The sequence below is a fragment of the Dryobates pubescens genome, chromosome 18, assembly GCF_014839835.1.
Source record: "Dryobates pubescens isolate bDryPub1 chromosome 18, bDryPub1.pri, whole genome shotgun sequence".
NCBI classification, from domain to species: Eukaryota; Metazoa; Chordata; class Aves; order Piciformes; family Picidae; genus Dryobates; species Dryobates pubescens.
In genome coordinates, this window is record NC_071629.1 from 6,403,378 (window position 1) to 6,422,326 (window position 18,949).

Genomic DNA, 18,949 nt, shown 5'->3' on the forward strand with positions numbered 1-18,949 from the left:
AATTTCAGATTTACCTTAGAAGCTGTGGAAGAAATTTGAACTCACTAGAACAGGGTAAAGCAGCAAGCTAGAGCTGCTGCTCCATCCTTAACACTGCAAGAACAGAGGCAGGCATCGCCAGGGCCTGGCTGGAATTGCTGCCTGTGCTACCTCTCCTTAGAAGCCTGACTCATTTATTAGCAAAAAATAGAGGTCAAGGGGTATCCACAAAGAGCTGATTACCACTGGTTCCTCACAGATCCCTGGAACAGCTTGAGTGCCCTGAGCTCCAGGCTCACCCTGGCAGTACTTCTTAGTCTGCCTCTTTATCCTAGCCCGGCCACCAGCCTGATTCCCTTTCTAGACCCTGTCCCTTTTTTGCCAAACCCCCCAGGTTTAAGACATAGGTTACTGTTTTATCAATTTAACTTCATTCTAGCCTGATGCTGTTGAAGGAAGAGCCCTCCTGCTCCATTAAGTCCAGGTCACTGTTGTCTGAATCAACTGCAACAAATAAATCTCCTTCTAAACATGTTCCACTCAGATCTCTCTTGTCCCCCCAGTCCAGTTGACAACTTGCCAGGTGCACAGAGCATTTGCAACAGAATAAAGAGGCAAAAAAGGGAAAACCTTGCAGCTAAGGCAACTCTATTTTGCATTCTCTAAGGGTGGAAAATTGGTTGATTTAGATGAGCTGTACCCTGGGTACTAGTTTAAAAGAGCTTTTATTTCCCTCCCCCATCTGAGTGCAGTGCACACTGTTATTTATCAAAGGATGCCTATGCAAGCACAGATGCTTTTGGAAACAGAGTGACCTTAGCAGGATTGTGCCAAGGCTTATGGAGTCAGTTTTAGGCAAGCAGACACGAGGGGAAAATATTTCATATCCTTGCCTTGCTCTCAGTTCCAACATGACCTCCAAGAGTTTGTGAAGATCAGGCTGTGTTAAAAGAATGGCAAAATCCACCACGGGTTTATAAATCCCTCCAGGCCCTTCAGAGTTTGTGCTTACTGCCAGGCAGAAGGTGACATTTGCCAGCATGGTTTTATGACTGACTTGGAGAATGCACAGAGTAAAAATTCAATTTTTATTTTTTCCCCATGTTCAGCAAAACAGCAGTTTTGCTTCTCTCTCTACTCTTAGTCACCAGAATTCCCTTACGGGTCTAGTGTGTCCCATGAGGCAAGCCTGCACAAGTCCTCCAAAACTTGAGCAGCTTCCAGCCATTCTCCTTATTACTGCAAACTGTTGTGAGCTTTAGGAGGCCGGATCCTGGGGATGCAGGGGCATCTTCAGCTTTTCAGGAGATCTCAAATCCGAGAAGTTGCAACCAGCAACTTTAAAACATGTTTACCTTTTGCCCTGAGAGAGTTTGTGTTAGTCCCTGCACAATGACACTTCATCCATAACTTCAAAGCAGAGCTCAGTGCCTGAGCCACTGGCTCTGTCTCCCTGTGAATTAAGAAGGCACTGGTGGGGGTATCTGTGCTTTACTCCTCCTATTCTCATCCATACTTAGCCTGGAGAGAAGGAGGCTCAAGGAGACCTTATTGCTGTCTACAGCTACCTGAAGGGAGGTTGTAGCCAGGTGGGGGTTGGTCTCTTCTCCCAGGCAACCAGCACCAGAACAAGAAGACACAGTCTCAAGCTGCACCAGGGGAGGTTTAGGCTGGATATTAGGAAGAAGTTCTTCCCAGAAATAGAGATTGGCCATTGGAATGTGCTGCCCAGGGAGGTGGTGGAGTCACCATCACTGGAGGTGTTTAGGAAGAGACTGGATGGGGTGCTTGGTGCCATGGTTTAGTTGATCAGATGGTGTTGGGTGGTAGGTTGGACTCAATGATCTCAAAGGTCTTTTCCAACCTGGTTAATTCTATTCTATTCTATTCTATTCTATTCTATTCTATTCTATTCTATTCTATTCTATTCTATTCTATTCTATTCTAGATATTAGGCAGCATCCTCTTGAGGCCAAAGGTATCAGGGAATGTTACTGAGCACTGGACATGAGTGGCCCACACAGTCAGTTTGTTTCCTGGGTTTGGTCTGTCTCCATGAACATTCTCTTGGGCATCTCCCAGTGAAAGCACAGCAAAGCCTGGTGACCATTCTTGATAAACATTTAGTTGTGGGGCCAGTCTCTTTTTTCTGGAGGGTAAGAATGTCAGTGTAGACAAAGTGTTCTGTACCCATTGACACTGTCCCCAGAAACCAGCACCAGACATATTTAGTTTGCTGGTTTTTACACAGTTATGATGCAGACAATGCAGTAGCTTATTTTATAAGGATGAGCTTAAGGGGAAAGAACCCCCACTTGCTTTAGAAACCTCTCAAGAGTAATAGTCTTCCCCTCTCTCCCACCCAATCCTCCTTAGAAAGTCTGGATTTGGTCCTTTTGAAATCAGATGGTATTTTGAGGAAGTAAGTTATTCCCATTACACTTCTGGCTGGTGAATTTGGTTCTCCTGACACACTGGAGATGATCTAGAGGATGAATGAGTGGCTGAGGGCCTTCAGGGTCTAAGTTTTGTAGAGGGAGCTCTGATTGAGGCAACTACCTCAGAGGCAGCCAGCAAGAGGATAAGGAGGAGGTAGAAAGAAGACCTTCAGCCATGGCAGATTTTAATGGCAGAGTGGAGCTCTATGCTGCCCTGTGTGAACTTGTGTAATGAATCCATGTAAGTCAGAAGAAGCCATTGACAAGTAAGCAGTGATGAGGAGGATCAGAAGGGGAATGAAATGGTTGGTGGTGGTCATGAGAGAGAACTGAAATATTTGTTGAAGACTGATGGTTGGCAGAAACTTGAGCATTCCCTTTTGAACTGCAGCTGTGGTGGGACAGTCCTCTGCTGCTGCTGGGTTTAGCTTGCAAAGCAGGCAGCAGTGGAGGGACTGCAGGATGAGATTTCACTACCCTTTCTGTGCCAGCATCTGCTTCATTGACACAAACTTCAGGTGGGCAGAGCTATCATTATGGTAACAGAGACCTAGCACTGCATGACTTAGAGCTTTGTGGCTGCTTTTCTGGAGATGGTTTCTGCCTCTCCTGGGGTGGAAGGATGCTTTCCAGAATGAGACATCCAGGCTTCTGCTCGCATCCACTGCTTGCTGATAGAGAAGGGGGATCTCATCAGCCCACAGCTTGCCAGAGTTGCTCAGCAGCTCATGAATATATATTTCTTTTCTTTACATTTTCTTTTCTTTTATTTTCTTTTCCTTTTCTTTTCTTTTCTTTTCTTTTCTTTTCTTTTCTTTTCTTTTCTTTTCTTTTCTTTTCTTTTCTTTTCTTTTCTTTTCTTTTCTTTTCTTTTCTTTTCCTTTCTTTTCCTTTCTTTTCCTTTCTTTTCTTTTCTTTTCCTTTCTTTTCCTTTTCTTTTCCTTTTCTTTTCCTTTTCTTTTCCTTTTCTTTTCCTTTTCTTTCTTTTTTTTTTTTTTTTGAGATTTATGGTGTTTTCTCCACAACCCTGTCTCCCCTCAGATGAACTGTGTCTGCCTGCCAGCTGTGCAGCAGAGTAGCAAGGCAATGAGGACTCGGTTGTTCGGTAGCACAAGTGCCTGCAGACCTCAGGAGAAATTATTAGGGCAAGGGCATCACTGTCTTTTTTTTTTCTTTTCTTTTTTTTGTGGGGAAGGAGGTGTAAAGGTTGTGGCATGCAAAGGGGCTGACCTGGAGGCTCGTGGAGTGGGTAGAGATTGAGGGAAGAAAGGGGAGGTTGGAGGCTGAGGGTGGTGGCGCTGGCCAGGCTGGGCTGCCGGAGGGAGCGGAGCTGTTCATTGAGCGCATCGTGCGCGGCGCAGGCGAGCCTCTCCCCTCTGCTGGGCAGTGTCTCTGTGAATCGCCGTCAAAGCAGATGAGATTTCACACCACACAAATTTCTGAATTTAAAAGGGAAGGGAGGTGGGCAGAGCAACGGGAGAGAATGAGGGGGAGGGAGAAGATGCAGGCTGGCCGGGCGCCAGTGCCTCTTGCTAACGCCACGGGGAAGGTGGCATCCAGGCATCCTTCCCTGGCGTTCCCTCTGGCCCCCGCGCTCCCTCTTCCCTTTCACTTCGCTTGCGTCTCCTGGAGGCAGTGCACTCTGTCTAGAGCTGTTTACAGGGCGATGGTTTGTTATCTGTCTCCTCATCTCCTTTCTCACAGAGTGAGTATCCACTCCTCCTCTGCTGTCTTTTAACCTCTTGTTCTTCTCCAGCTCTGCTTCCCCAAGCTGCTTTACCCTTTGCTTCCCCTGATCTTTCTCCTCTGTTCCCTTACCCTGGTGGCCTCCCATCCTGCACTGTTTTCCTGTCTCTCATCTCCACTCCCTGTGCTGTCTTCTATGTGCCAAGCAAGCACATCTCTTCATGTAACAGCTCAGAGCATATCAAGGTGACATGTTAATACTCCTCAAAGCATTGGTCCTGTGGCCTTCTGGACTAGAGATGGCACGTGCTGTGATCCCACAAAGTTGCTGAGATGCCTGAGTTTTGCTCTTATTCCCCTTTGGTTGCAAGAGGTAAGTGGAGCATCTCATGCCTTTATGAGTGCCACCTCCCCATAGTACACAGCAACCAAAGGAGCTTGAGAAACGTCTTGTTGGTTTCTATAGGAATAAGGGAATGTTGAGTCAGTCACAAGTCACAGAGGCCACAAGTGGACATTTCCCCACCAGCAGCAGGTGCTGTGTAAAGCAATGATGGGGTTGTGATGCTGTAGGTCACCCATGGACTTCAAGCATGGCAAAGGGAAGCTGGTGTCCCAGATGCTTTTTTAGAACTGAAGTCTGAAGATTTAAGCAATACCTTCCTCTGCTTTATACCAAATAGGGCTGCTTTTTCAGGGTTTAGGATGCTCAGAGCTAGGACCTGAGCTGAACCTGGTGCCCCAGACCAGCTTGTCCCTCACTCTTGTTAAACTGTAGGAGCCCCACATCCAGGTAGTCCTGCAGTGCTGGTGTCCCTGGGCTTGTTAGCTGCACCTCACTGTGGGTATGGCACTGCAGCTGAAATGCTCCAGGTGAGCAAGTGGCTACAAGCCCAGGACAGCAGCATGTGGCTGTGCTACCTCTGCTCTGAAAACAGAACAAAACCTTCACATGGCCCAAATTCTCACCTGCCCAAGCAGTGTTACATGGGCAGATCATCAGGAGTCTGGGAACTGCAGCCAGCTGCAGTATCTCTGGAGGATACTGAACTGTGTGGTGTGGGTACAACTGCCCTTCAATTGGAAGGAAAGAGAAATTATCAGGCTTTTGAGGACAGATGTCTTATTAATCTTGTTTTTCTCCTTTCTGCCCTACCTGTCCTGAGGTCCCCTTCATTTTAAACCAAGAGGGCTAGATTCTGGCCTGATGTAAACCTCTGCTTACATAAATTGGTGTGATCTTGCAAAAATCATTGGAGTGGCCCTGGATTTATGCCGGCTGTTAACAGGAGCAGGATTTGGCGCATGGAGCGTGGTAGCCATAGCTCACTGTGTCGTGCTCTGCATCTCCAACCAGCACTGCAGGTGACAAGCAAATCCTGTCGAGAGGCAAGAGAGTCCCTCTCCAACCAGAGGAAGCTTCCCCTGGATGTCCTTTTTTGTGGCCAGGTCGCAACTTTGGAATGGACGCCGTGGAAAGGTTTTGAGCCCCCAGGGTCCCACAAATGGGGTGGAAAATTTTCATTTAATACATTTTTGCATCTCACACTTCAGGGGGAAAAGAAAAAAATCAAATGCATTTGTAACTGCTGTTTCCCATGGATGCAGCATAATGCACACAGTATATGCTGTGTGCGGCATAGGGGGATGAGTCATACCCATGCATGACTCTTTGGTCTCAATGCCTGGCCAGGATGGACTGTACCTGCCACTTCCAGCTTTTCTGGCAATGTGCAGCTCCCTCCAGATGTGCTTCAGCTCTGTCCCTCCACCGTGGTCTTTCTGTGCCCAGCTACCCTGGTCCAGGAGGATTAGGGTAGGAGAGGGTATTGCTTTTCCAGCAGCCTTCCTAGAGATGCAAAGCTGGGAGGCTGTAAAAAGCAATACACTCACAATCCCAAAGTCATGGTGGTGATTTTTAAGTGGCTCCTGCCCTGTTATCCTTCTCCCCCTCTGAACTTTCTCCTCCACCCCATCTACATTAAAGATGGAAGGGCTGGGAGCTCACTTGGGCCCCCTGCTTGGAGAGAGGGCACTTGCAGTGTTGTATCTAGACCCAGGGAGGATATATATAAATTCCCTCCGTCTCTTCGGATCTATTTATAGCACGGCAGGCAGTGGCAAAGGCTCTCCTCAAGGCTTCATCTCCTACAAACAGTCTTCACAGACAGCAGAGAGATAAATTTAGCACACGAGATTTCTTAAAGAGCCAGCAGCAATGCAGGGCTCTTTGCCTGCCCTGCTGCAGCCCCCACACCTATACCCACACCAGGGGAGAGCCCTCTCCCACAGATACTTACCCACCCACCTTCTCCCCCCACCCCTTCCAATTTTCTGTGCAGCTTCATCTATTCACTCTCCCTTTCTGGTCTCTTTTTCTGTCATTGATGGTTTTCTTTCTCTCTCTTTTTTTTTTTTTCTCCCTTTCCTTTTTTTTTTCTCCTGGTTTGACATCTCATCCTCTCTGCTTTCTTGTTTTTCTTTTTTTCCCCCTTTCTTTTCTGTTTCCCAGGCCACAGGGCTCAGAAGATAAAGCTTTCTCGTTAACAGTTCACTGGTTATGCCTACATAGTAAAAAATGTGTAGCTTGATTAATGCCTTCCAGATGGTTAATTGAAAAAAAAAAAAAGAGGAGGGGAATGCACCAGCCTCTCCCCCCTCTTCAGCACTCTGCACACATACATTGCACAGGAAGAAAGCTGCATTAAAGGGTGAGGGGAGCAATATATTTGAGAAATAAGGGCAGCCCGTTAACTCCAGAGCAGCGCTGCTGGGCTGGCGAGTTAGCCATTGATTTGCTCTGGCCCTGCTTTATGCCCTCTTCACTTATCTACCCCACCCCAAAATTCCCCATTCTGGAGGGCAGTCCTCCTTCATGTACCCCAGGTAACACACAGAGATGCTCCCCATCTCCTCATGTGAACTCCGCTGTGGGTACTGTGCTGTTCTGCTCCCACCCTTGTGCTCTGATGCCCCAAAGCAGCACCAGCCCTCGCTGCCTCCCCATTTTCGGGGGAATGCACCTACCCCCTCCCCAACCTTTCATGAATCTTCATCCTGGAATTGGTTGTGCAAGAGACTTGTTACCAAAGCCACGAGCTCACAGGAGCAGAAGGGCCCCAGTGGTGGGGTCTGGGCTTTTGGATTTGGCAGTGTCATAGTGGGTGCAATGGAGGGGGGCATAGATGGATTAAGGGCTGCAAGCAGGGTCATTAGGGCAACTCAAGAGGAGAGGGAGGTGATAATGTGATCAGTTATTCATCTCCATAGGTCATTGTTGGGCAATTTAATCAACACATCTGCTTTTATGGACATGTGTTGGCTGTCTCTCTCCCAGGAACTGACATGCCTCTCCTCTTCTCCCCCTGCCCGTAGCTCTGCCTACTGCTGATTTCTTTGTCTCTCTCAAGGGAGCGACAGAGGAGGAACACAAATCCCTTCCCACCCTGTTAATAGAGATGCTGCCTTGCTGACGTGAGTCACGAAGGGTTTAAGCCATGCAGTTGAGGGTGAGCCACATCCAGCCCCCTGCCTCACACACCTCCCACCACGGATCTCCCTGGTTTCCAGGGAAACAGCGGCCCCAAATGCTGCCTCTCTTTCACATCTGCCTTTCAGTTCTCCTTTCGTGGTTTTTTTTGTTTTCCCTTAATTTTTTATCTCTCTTTTTGACAAGAAAATCCACACAACTGATCAATTATTTTTTTTTCCTGCTTTCCCCTTTCAGGATCACCACCACAGCTGCTTGTATGATGGACCTGCGAAGGTACCCCCTGGACCAGCAGAACTGCACACTGGAGATTGAGAGCTGTGCGTATGCCGCATGCCTCCCCCCTGCCACACGGTGCCACCCCAGTGTCACCCACTCCAGTCACAGCTTCCTGCTGATGGGATACCTCCAAGAGGGTGATACCTCTTGGAGGATGTCCCTTGGGACGGGGCAAGATTCTCTCATCTAGACTCCAGCCTGATGAGACCTCATGGGTGGAATGCCCAGAAAAATGGGGCTCTAGCAGCAAGCTGGGTGTTGAACACACTCTCAACCTGAGGAGGGTGGTGAAAGCCTCCCTCAGCCTTAAGAAATCCCTGGGAGCCTGTCCTTAATCTTGCCTTGCCCCAGCCTGTGCAGGAGCTGGGACCAGAGACCTCCTGCAGTCTTTAGTTGCCCAGATCTTCCCTCGACTCCTAAGGAAAGCCTCTTCCAACCAGACTGGCAGAGAGAGTCCAGCTCTCCCTCATAAAAATGCACTGCAGTATCCCCACAGGAGCGGTCCAGAGCAGCAGATCTCACAGTAATGATGATGCAGCTTCCTTGGTGATTATTAGAGAATTGCTTTTTTTCATAAGAAAGGTCGCACTGCATCCCCAGTTGGAAGGCACTGTGCCTCCTCACCAGCCCTGCCTGTGCCGGGGAGCCCTCTGCCCACTCACCATTGGGGTTGCCTGGGATGCACAGCCACGGCACCGCTTGGCGTGGTGGGTAATGGGATGCAAATGAGGTCCCGCTGGAAGCACTAATAACATGTCATTTCTGGCAGTCCTTAGCATTTGGAGAATAGTTTAAGGTACAACCAAGAAATCAGAAGGCAGAGAATTCCTTGCAGTTCCCCATTTTGTTCTTAATGGGACACACGTCAAGCCAATTTGTTAGCTGAAGCCAGGCTTCCTTACAATAGTTCTAAGGTGCACACAGAGATAAAGCGATTCAGTCATTTCCTTCCTCAGTACTTTTGTCTTTTACACAATTGCACATTCAAAAGCTGCAGGGCTCCATTTTGTTTGCTTCCAAGTCCACACAACTCTGGAATAGCAATCTGACTTATGGCTGACTTAAAAATCAAATCATATATATGGGAAACACATAACCAAGCCCCTGAAATAGCCTCTTTGAGGTGCAGGGGTGCTGTGCAATGCAACAGCAGGCAGCTGAGGGTCTCCTCCCCAATAGCAGCTTAGAGCTCTTACCTGGAGGAGATAAGCCAGGGCTGGCACTGGCTACTGGCTGTTGATCCCATCCCTCCATCCCCAAAATGGCCCTCAGCTCTGCCTAGCTGTATGCCAGGCTTCACAAAGGAAAAACCCCTGGTGAAGCAGGCAGCAAGCAGGCTCTTAATCTGACGTTTTAAGACATGGTATCAATACTTTATGATATTTCAGGTTGAAGTGACTTGTCTTTGTGAAATTTCTTTCACTTTTTTTTTTTTTTTTTAAAGTAAATGGAAATTTGATTTCCTTTTTAAAGCAAGGAATCAAAGTGAAGCATTTATTTTTAGACTGAGCAACCTTTCCCTTTGGAATCACTTTAGAAAAGTGGCTTCCCCCCCAAAAAAAAATGTGTTTGATTTCATTTTGCACAGTGGCATCATCATCGTGATGCATATATATAAAGCACCCCAACAAACCCCCAGAATTGGTACCCCATACCAACAGGTCATGGAATAAATGGAATAGAGCTAGTTAACTGTGAGGTGCCCTAAAATTAGTTACTGTAATTTGACATTTTCATTGTTGATCAGGAAGTAAATTTGCAGTCACTGCCGTTAAATTTGTGGATGATGAAGATCGCAGTCTGCACGGCTTGCTCACTGCACATTTGAATCCCTCCCAATTTAAATGCATCCAGGATGCATCCACAGCTACTTGTGGAGGTCTGTGCCTGGGTGAGGGAGTGTGGATTTGTACCTGCATGGGTATCCACCAGGGAATCGATGAAGGGATCACAGTACTGGGCACCACTGCTAGAGGTTTCCTAGCAGGGTCGCTGACAAAAAAGGGCTGGAAGGTTGCTTATGTAAACCAGGAGAGTCGTGAGTCAGAGTAGGGAACTGACCAGCCTCTGAGTATGCCACTTGTGAGATGGGGAAAGGGAATCTGGCTATATTTGATTTCCAAACTGTAGAAAGGAAATTGAGAAATCAGAAGAGTGTGAGAAAAGAGGCTAAAATGCAGTTCAAGGGCTAGAGCAGATGTTTTGCAGTGAGAGAAACCTCAATAGCTCAATCTGGTTTGTTTACTGCAGAGGAGGTGGAGAGGTGACTTGTTTACAGGCTGGGTGCACCTCTGCAGAGGGAAAGCACCAGGTGGAAAGGGCTTGGTAACCTCCTAGGAAAATTCAGAACAACCACTAGAGTTTGAAAGGCTAATCCAGATGAATTCAAATGCACACAATATTTTTAGCTTCAGGAGACTCTGAGGTCCTGGAATCGACTACCGTGAGGAGTGAGGGACTTGGCTTTTTCTTGCTGCTTTCCAGCCTTGGGTCAGTGTTCTGGGAGAGATGCTGCAGCCAGATGCAAACACAAGTTCCTGTGCACAAAGCTCGGGTACTCAAGACAATGCAGCAACCCCTGACACTGCAGTGCCTGCAGCAGATGAGGTGATAACTTCAGGGGCCTGAATCTTTGTAGGTCTGTGGCTACTTTGCCACTTTACTGCCATGGGGAGAGGATCTGGCTTAGATGATTTATACCAGAAGCAGATCTGGCATGGCATTTGGAAGGTTTTTATGATTTTTTTCTCACCTCTGAATAAGCACAGTAATGACTGAGAGTGCAGGATGTGGGCTTGGAGACTACGCAGTCATCAAATAATTCAGTTTGGGAAGACACCTCAGGGTGTCTCTAGTTCAGCCCACAGCTCAAAGCAGGGTCAGCTATGAGATCATAGCAGGTTGCTTAGCTCTGTCCACTTAGGACCTGCAGGATGACACTATCCTCAGAGGTTCAGCTCTGATCTGGAGTAACCCTTGGCCCCTAAGGCGAAGTCAAATAATTTCTCCTCTGTGATGCATTTAACAGCTCTTCATTCCCCTGATCCCAATTATACACTGGTGATGGTTTTAGTGGCAGCTGTCCCTAGTGGATGTCAGCCTTGCTGGTTATTGCTGGACAACTGCCTCTCAGCAGTGAAGGCTTCTGGATAAGGCAGGCTGACGTGCTGCAGAGCAAATTGTGAATGAAAGCTGCCTGTGGGGACAGGTAAAGTTCATGCTCTAAAGGAAGCCTTGCACCATGCTGTACCAAAGTCTGTATCTATCTTACTGCTTCTCTGCATACAGAAGTGCACAGCTCTGCAGTTTGCTTAGAATAACAGACCACCCCTTGTGCAGCAACAGCCACAGTGCTTCAAAACCCAGCTTGCCACAAGTGGTGTTAATTTTCAAGGGGAGATGAATCCTTGCCCTCACAAGGAGCAGGACTCTGAACAGCACACTGATGGAAGGGGATCTGCATAATTTTGTCCCTTGAGGCCAGAGCATCTAAGAAATCTTTCTCCTGGGCTCTGGGCTCTTCAGCACCTCCTTCCAACCTGTGCAGCCCTGTCTGGCATATGCAGTTAGGGGTTAAAGTAAGAGGCTGTACCTTTGGCTGAGTTAACAAATCCATTACCCCGAAACATAAGGGATGGTATTTGTTACCAGCCAGACTTACTTTCCTCTCTGCTCCTGTTCCTGCTCTTTTCAGTCAGCACAGTAAAAACAGCCCTGATCTGAGACACTGTTCACTTCCCTGCTGCAAATTTTGACTGGGAGTACTTACAAGAGAGAGGTGCTCTGCTGTTCAAATTTCTTTTCAACTTCTGCTGTAAATCATTTTCTCCCTGGGAATTTGCGGTATGTAGCTGCTCTATTTGCCCAGAGCCCAGCAGAAGGCATTGTGCGCTCTCCCCCTTCTGGTAGAGGGATGCAGCTTTTAAAGAGCAAAACACCGTGTTTGGTGCATTTGATAGAGGCTTCTGATGCACGAGTTCCTGTCATGTCAGCCATGGAGGTTATATAACGCAAGTCAAGGCTTGACAGGACAGTTCTCACCTTTTTCTCCCGAATTCTAGCCTGAAGTGGGAGTTCTGACCAATTTTTTTCCTCTTCTCCTGAGGACCATACTGCCAAGCTCAGCTGAACAAGAACAGTACGTCAGCAGGGAGGGGCTATGCTTGCTGTCTGAGGATGTGGGCTTTCCTCTGGATCCTTTTCCAGACCACCTTAGTGAAAATGGGGGTGTCATCTATTTCATCTTGTCAGCTTAGTTCTCTCTCTGTGCTTCTTCATCTCTGCAGATGGTTACACAGTTGATGACATTGTCTTCTTCTGGCAAGGAAATGATTCTGCTGTCACAGGGATGGAGGTGCTAGAACTGCCCCAGTTCACCATTATCGAGCAGAGGCTGGTCAGCAGGGAAGTGGTCTTCACCACTGGTGAGTTTCTGCTGAAGGGATGCCACGGAATGTGCAAACCTTCTGCCGACTGACATCAACGTGATTATTCTGATTCAGATTCTGAGGCACTAACTTAGGATCTAGGCTTCAGTTTTTGATGTTGTGCCTCTGGAAAATTGGCATCTTCTGTGCCCATCAAGTGCTTCTCTTCAGAGACTTAGGAGATCATTTTTTTTTTTTGCTGCAGTTGTTTGAATTTCTTAGTCAAAACACCGAGTGAGCTCAAAACGGAACCTCTTTAGAAGGTTCTCAGCTTTTATCTTATTTTTATGTGGTTTGCAACTGGCTCTTGAAGCTAATGTATGTGCAATAGTAAGCAGAAGCTGAAAAGCAAGTGGTTGATGAAATTATGCAATCCCATCTGTACACAGTAATAAAAAGATCTGGAGAGAATAACTTGGACGATTCATATACTGCCAGTTGGAAAATTAGAGAGGCTTGGATTTTGGTTGCTGTCTTCACTTTGATCTGCCAGGGAGTTCACTGCCAAGGCAAAGTGTCACACACCTGTTAAATAGGACAGGTTTTGAAATGTCATGAAATCACAGCCTGAATCTTTCAGAGATGGTGGCAGAAGGTGATGTTGTTACAAGAATAGAATAGAATGGAATGGAATAGAATGGAATAGAATAGAATGGAATAGAATGGAATACGATAGGATAGGATAGGATAGGATAGGATAGGATAGGATAGGATAGGATAGGATAGGATAGGATAGGATAGGATAGGGATGGGATGGGATGGGATGGGATGGGATGGGATGGGATGGGATGGGATGGGGTGGGATGGGATGGGATAGAATAGAATAGAATAGAATAGAATAGAATAGAAATAGCATAGAAATAGAATAGAAATAGAATGGAATAGCATTAACCAGGTTGGAAAAGACCTTTGAGATCATCGAGTCCAACCTATCATCCAACACCATCTGATCAACTAAACCATGGCACCACTAATGCCTCAGGAGGCATGCTGGGAGCAGGGTCTCATTGCAGCGGTAATCTGGAGACCCACAACAAGAGGCAGCTTTTCTCCCAAAGAAGTTTGCAGTCTAAATAGGTAAGATTTAAAAAAAAAAAAAGGTTGGTGAAATACAGTGTTCAATCTATGGAGATGGTACATAATAGTGAGAGAATCTAACTTCCTCTTCCCCAGTCTATCTTCTTGATCATTAAAGACTGCGGTTTTGTTACTTTAGCTGCCAACCCACAACTGCACCCATGGTTCAGGCTGCTGTGTTGCCTAAGGGTTGGAGGTGGGAAGGTGGAATGACTTGCAGTTTGTTTCACAGCAAAGTGAAGATGACCCTGCTCCAGTGGAAGGACTGTAGAAGTGCTTATTGTCATCACTATCCACATTAAGTTTGCTAAAAGATTAGGAGGAATTTGCAACAACTTGGGGGATAAAACCCCTACGGATTACCTAACAGTACTCTATTTGCATATGAATTTGCCCAGTCTGACCATAACCCATTTTTAGAACAGCATGGGAAAAATATGATTCAGATCTTCATTGGTGTTTGGGGGAAAAGCTCATACAGGAAAGATTGGAAAATCATCTCCCTGCATCCAGATATAGGGTTAAAGTCTCTTGTGTAAACCTGTATCAATTTGGCACGCACCATAACAGCAGCTTCAACACTGAACAGGCATTCTCCCACGGTGTCTGATATAACAATGTACCTTAGGTAGAGTTTCCTTTCCCCTTAATATTCTGAGCCAGCTGAGCAGCCCCTTTCCAAAACCTGATGAGTTTGCAAAACCAAATGAAGTGAGGGTGGGGCTGGAGGGGAGGGGGAGGAGAGATTTCTTATTATCCCTGCCTTTTGAGAACATTTCCCAAATAAAATGTCAATACCTAACCTAAGCTCTTAGCATAAATTCAGCTTTGCCCTCCTCTCCTGTTACATCTCCCTTTAATATCTCATTGACAGGTTCATATCTGCGCTTATCCTTGAGTTTCCGGATTAAAAGGAACATTGGTTACTTCATCCTGCAGACTTACATGCCATCTATTCTCATCACCATCCTGTCCTGGGTCTCTTTCTGGATCAATTATGATGCTTCTGCTGCACGAGTGGCACTGGGTATGTACCTGTTCATTACACACTGAAGAAGCTGTGTTTTTGCAGGAGATCACTGAGGACAGCTGTAAGGAGGAAAATGCCTTTTTCTGTGTGAGGTAGCAGGTAAGCAAACCACAGCAAGCCACAGAGATTGCTCAAACTTCTTGTCCCAAATGAAGGACCTTTTTCTTTTTGAGAACAAGCTTTGAATCTTCAGCTAGGAGAGCTACTTTTTTATGGTTGTCATTGTTCACAAGTATCAGCACTTTCCAAGTTGGAGCCTGTAGTATATGAATCAGTAAAAGTTGTGCCACAAATCTCTGTGGGTGCAAGTTTAAACCCTGTGACAAAAGCACAAATGTTCACAGCTTCTCAAACATGTGAGACTCTAACATGCCAGGAGCCTGTCAATTACTTCACTCTTCTTTGTACTGTCCTACTTAAGAAGAGGAATCTGGGGACCTCTTGGCCAATAGGTGTGCTGGGAGCAGTTAGCTGGATGATAAATGCTGATGATGGGTGGCCAAAGGATGGTAAGAATGGTGAGTGAATGGCTAGAAGATGAGAGGAATAAAGGGAGTAGCATTACACATTTTCAGCAGACTTTAGGCCCCATCCAAATACTTTCTCTAGCTGAAGACCTTCACAACCAAGGCAATATGTGGGACAGTAGTTAAAGTCCAAGTTCTTAAGCACATGCTCCTACATAAATAAGAATGTTTTCCTGTAAGAATTAAAAATGAGGTCTTTTAAGCAACAGAAGGGATGTGGAGATGGATTGCAGATGAAGATTTTGAACAGGAGAAAGGTGTGGGGCATGGCTGACAGGAGAATGGGGCTGTGCAACAGGAAGGAGAGTTCAGAGGAAATTAGAGAGCCAAGGAGGGAGAAGGATTTAATCTGTGAGTGGGAAAGGCTCAGAGAGTCAATGAAGCACAGGTAGAGGGCGGGTCTTACAGAAAAAGTTAGAGGTTTAAAGTAGCCCTAGGAGAAAATAGAATTTGGGGAGACTCAGAGCAGACATTGTTTGTACAAAGGTAAAAAATAGTCTATTTGCTTGTGCTTGCTTGGAGAGGCTGTGGTAGGAAGACAGGGAGGGAACAATATGGTAAATTTAAAAGGTAAGTTGCATTGACAAGAGTGTAATCAGTGAGAGAAGAAAAAGAGACCATGGCAGACATTGCTGGCACAGTGAAAGTACAAGCAGAAGGGTGGACATGAGATGAACAGCTGTTGATTTTCAGCTGACATCTGGATTCAAAGGAGAAGACAGAAGAAAAACATTGTAGATCAGAACTGGAACGACTCTCCCTAAACTACTCCTGACAGCTCTCTATCTAACTTGTCCTCAAAAAGCTCCAAAGAAGGAGATTTTACATCCTCCCTGGGGCACTTTATCTCCAGATTTACCTGCTTGTACAGTCAAAAAGATTTTCTTTGCCTCTGTCCTAAGTCTCCATTGCAATTTGTCCAGTTCATAATGGAGACATGGAGAAGATTCTATTCCCCCTTTCTTTGCCCCAGATTTCTGGAAATTGAGACTACTGTCTAAATATAGCCAATGTAATATACTGTATGTATATAAATATATCTCCTTTCTATTTACTCTTCTGTGCACTGAAGATTATTAGTTCCTTAAATGTTTTATCAGGAATGATGCTAAAGACACAATGAGGGTGAAAGGGAAACAGGAGAAGCAGAGGTCTAGGATGCACAGGGAGGCTTGACAGTCCTCACTGCAGAGGTAGGACTGAAACCAGAAGAGCAAAATAAGGTCATGGAGACTACGAGAGCTTCCAAATAGAGAAATGAGACACTAGAAGAAAAGGATATCAGCAAGGTGGTAAGAAAAGCAGGAAAGCTAAGCTAGTGGGAAAAGACGACTAGGGAGAACAGGAGACGTTACTGCCTTCAAAAGAAGCATGAAGGTTCATTGCCATCTTTTGGTAGCTGGCAGAAAAATGTCAAACAGGTCCATCTGAGACAACTCAGTCCAGAGGAAAGAAGAGGCTGGGAAGAAACCATAGAGTACTGAAGGTGGAAGATGAACCATGGTGCACCAGGCTCTGGGAGACTTGAATAGAAGGGGGGGAAAGTATAAATTAAGCCCCCAAAAAATGTTTATTTAAAATGTAGGAAATGTGAGAAGACCTAAAAAGGAAAGCATGAGAACTATGGGAGGAAATAGTGAGCAGTAAAGATAGTGGGAGGCAGATGGGAATTGATGAAGTCAGGGATGTAGACAAAAGCCAATGAGACACTCAAAGAAAGACACCTTTCTCCTGTTCATGGCATTGGAAAGACAGAGCAGATTATATAATCATGATAAGGAATCCGAGGCATTCAGTGGTATGCAGGGAAGGCTGATGAGTTCTTAAAGTGGAAAAAAAGGCAGGAGAAGAGGTTGTGAAACTGACAGCAAACCTGAATATTTCCTACTACTTTGAGGGAAAGAAGGAGGATGGGGGAGGACTTAAAGAACCAAGGTCCAAAGGATATTGATCCAAATTATCCTGATGATACTCAGCTTTGGCATTTTTCCTACTGTTGGTGACTGGTTTGTTTTCTGCAGCAATTTTCACTGCTCAGCTGGGCTTAGAATAATCACAGTTCTCTTCTCATTTGCACTGCTCCCATCCCTCCTGAAGCTGTCCGGCTGGAAGGAGAGATGGTGAAGCTGAGAGTGTCGTTTCAGGAAACCACCCCGCTTTGGTAACAGGGCACCTACCCTCTCCTTACAGGGGTCACCACTGTACTTACAATGACTACCATCAACACTCATCTGCGAGAGACTCTTCCCAAGATCCCCTATGTCAAGGCTATTGATGTGTATCTCATGGGCTGCTTTGTCTTCGTGTTCCTGGCGCTCCTGGAATATGCTTTTGTCAACTACATATTCTTTGGGAGAGGCCCTCGCCAGCAAAAGAAACAGAGTGAACGGATCAGCAAGGCCAATAACGAGCGCCACCGCTACGAGGAGAAGAGGGTGAGAGAGCAGGTTTGTCCCCTTCTTTCATTGTGGCAGGAGAATTCAGACTCTCCACTGTTCATTCGGTCCTGGGTGAGCTGTGGAGCAGCCTTTCTCCGTGTCACGAGACACGAGCTCCAGTTCCCCTAGCTTGATCATTTTGTCATCATCCTCAAGCCAGCCTCATCAGGACCATCCTCTTGCATGGAGCAGGTGTGCCCAAAAGAACCCCTGTGGCTTTTGGTCCTACTGTGTTGGCAGAATCACGCAACTCAGCTCAAATTTTTACTGCAAGCACTCAAATTTTTACTGCAAGCACATGTGGCTAGTCCTTCAACCCCGGCTTCACTGAACAACATTTTCAAATGCAGAGGTCCACGTTCAGAGCTCACACAGTGAACCAATCAGTGGCACTGTTCCACAGAAACCAGTTCAAAATCATCCCTGACAGTGTGAATCTGTGTGCACAGGACCTCCCTGCTACCTTTCCTCTCTGTCTTCCCCGTTTTAGGTTGACCCTTACGGCAACATCCTCCTCAGCACTCTGGAGATGAACAACGAGCTCCTGGCCACGGACATGATGAGCAGCGTCGGCGACTCTCGAAACTCTGTCATGTCCTTTGAAGGCTCAGGAATCCAGTTCCGCAAGCAGCTGGCCTCTCGGGACGGGTTTGGTCACCACCCCACCCTGGACCGCCACGTCCCACTGACCCACCACGCTGCGGCCCGCAGCCGGGCCAACTGCCGCCTCCGCCGGCGGTCGTCGAAGCTGAAGCTCAAAATCCCAGACCTGACAGACGTCAGCACCATTGACAAGTGGTCACGAATCATTTTTCCAATCACCTTTGGATTCTTCAACCTTGTTTACTGGTTGTACTATGTAAATTGATGCCTGCAGCCGCCGAGAGAGATAGGGACAGACACTCAGACAATGACAACACAGGAGTGTTGTGGTCTTTTTGGGTTTGGGTTTTACTCTTTGCTCTCATGATCATTTATTCCTTTGATTCATTAGGTTTATTCTAAGCTTACCGTTCTCTTTTCAGCACATGTAGGACCATGGAGTATGTGTGTGGGGGGTAAGGGAGAGAAGGGTATAAGGGAGGGGGGGGTTCGTTTCAGGGAGGGAAGTGTTTGTCTTGATTTTGGTTTCCTGCTGAAGGACTTCAATCATTGTAAAAAAAAAAAAAAAAAAAGGAAAAAACCAACAAAAACCAACAACAGCAAGAAAAGAAAGGAAAAAAAAGAAAAGATAAAAATGAGATAAAAAAGGGAAAAAAAGAAAAAGGGGGAGGGGGGGCAACGACCCACAAACCTTCCCCCACAACCCAAGAAAGGAAGAAAAATAAAAAAGGGGGAGGGAAATGGAAAGAAGCTGAGTCAAAAGCTGGTGGGGGTGATAGGTTCTCTCTGGCTGTGCTCACTAATGTGCTATCCTCCCTTCCATTTCACTCCTGAACTTCATTCTTCTCATTATCCTTTGTTTACAATCTTTCTTCTGTCACTGCTCCTAACCAATCATGTTTATTCCTCCATGGATTCATGGGACGGTGGGGTTTCATTCTCATGCTAGGAGGTTTCTCTTCTTTTATTCTCTCT

The 18,949-nt window shown here is 46.4% G+C and overlaps 1 protein-coding gene across 3 annotated transcripts in view; it reads left to right on the plus strand.

Annotated features, from left to right (window-relative positions):
- The window catches only part of LOC104306345 (gamma-aminobutyric acid type A receptor subunit theta), a 77,302-nt gene extending 58,869 nt beyond the window's left edge, over positions 1-18,433 (plus strand). For 2 of the 3 annotated variants that reach the window (XM_009907307.2, XM_054169467.1), the window contains 5 exons: positions 7,831-7,913; positions 12,159-12,296; positions 14,251-14,403; positions 17,124-17,380; positions 17,862-18,433. In XM_009907307.2, the coding sequence (XP_009905609.1) occupies positions 7,831-7,913; positions 12,159-12,296; positions 14,251-14,403; positions 17,124-17,380; positions 17,862-18,239 (1,009 nt within the window). In that variant the 3' untranslated portion in view covers positions 18,240-18,433. The remainder of the gene's footprint in view (positions 1-7,830; positions 7,914-12,158; positions 12,297-14,250; positions 14,404-17,123; positions 17,381-17,861) is intronic. The other variant, XM_009907308.2, reaches the window with a different exon arrangement.
- The last annotated feature ends 516 nt before the right edge of the window (positions 18,434-18,949 follow it).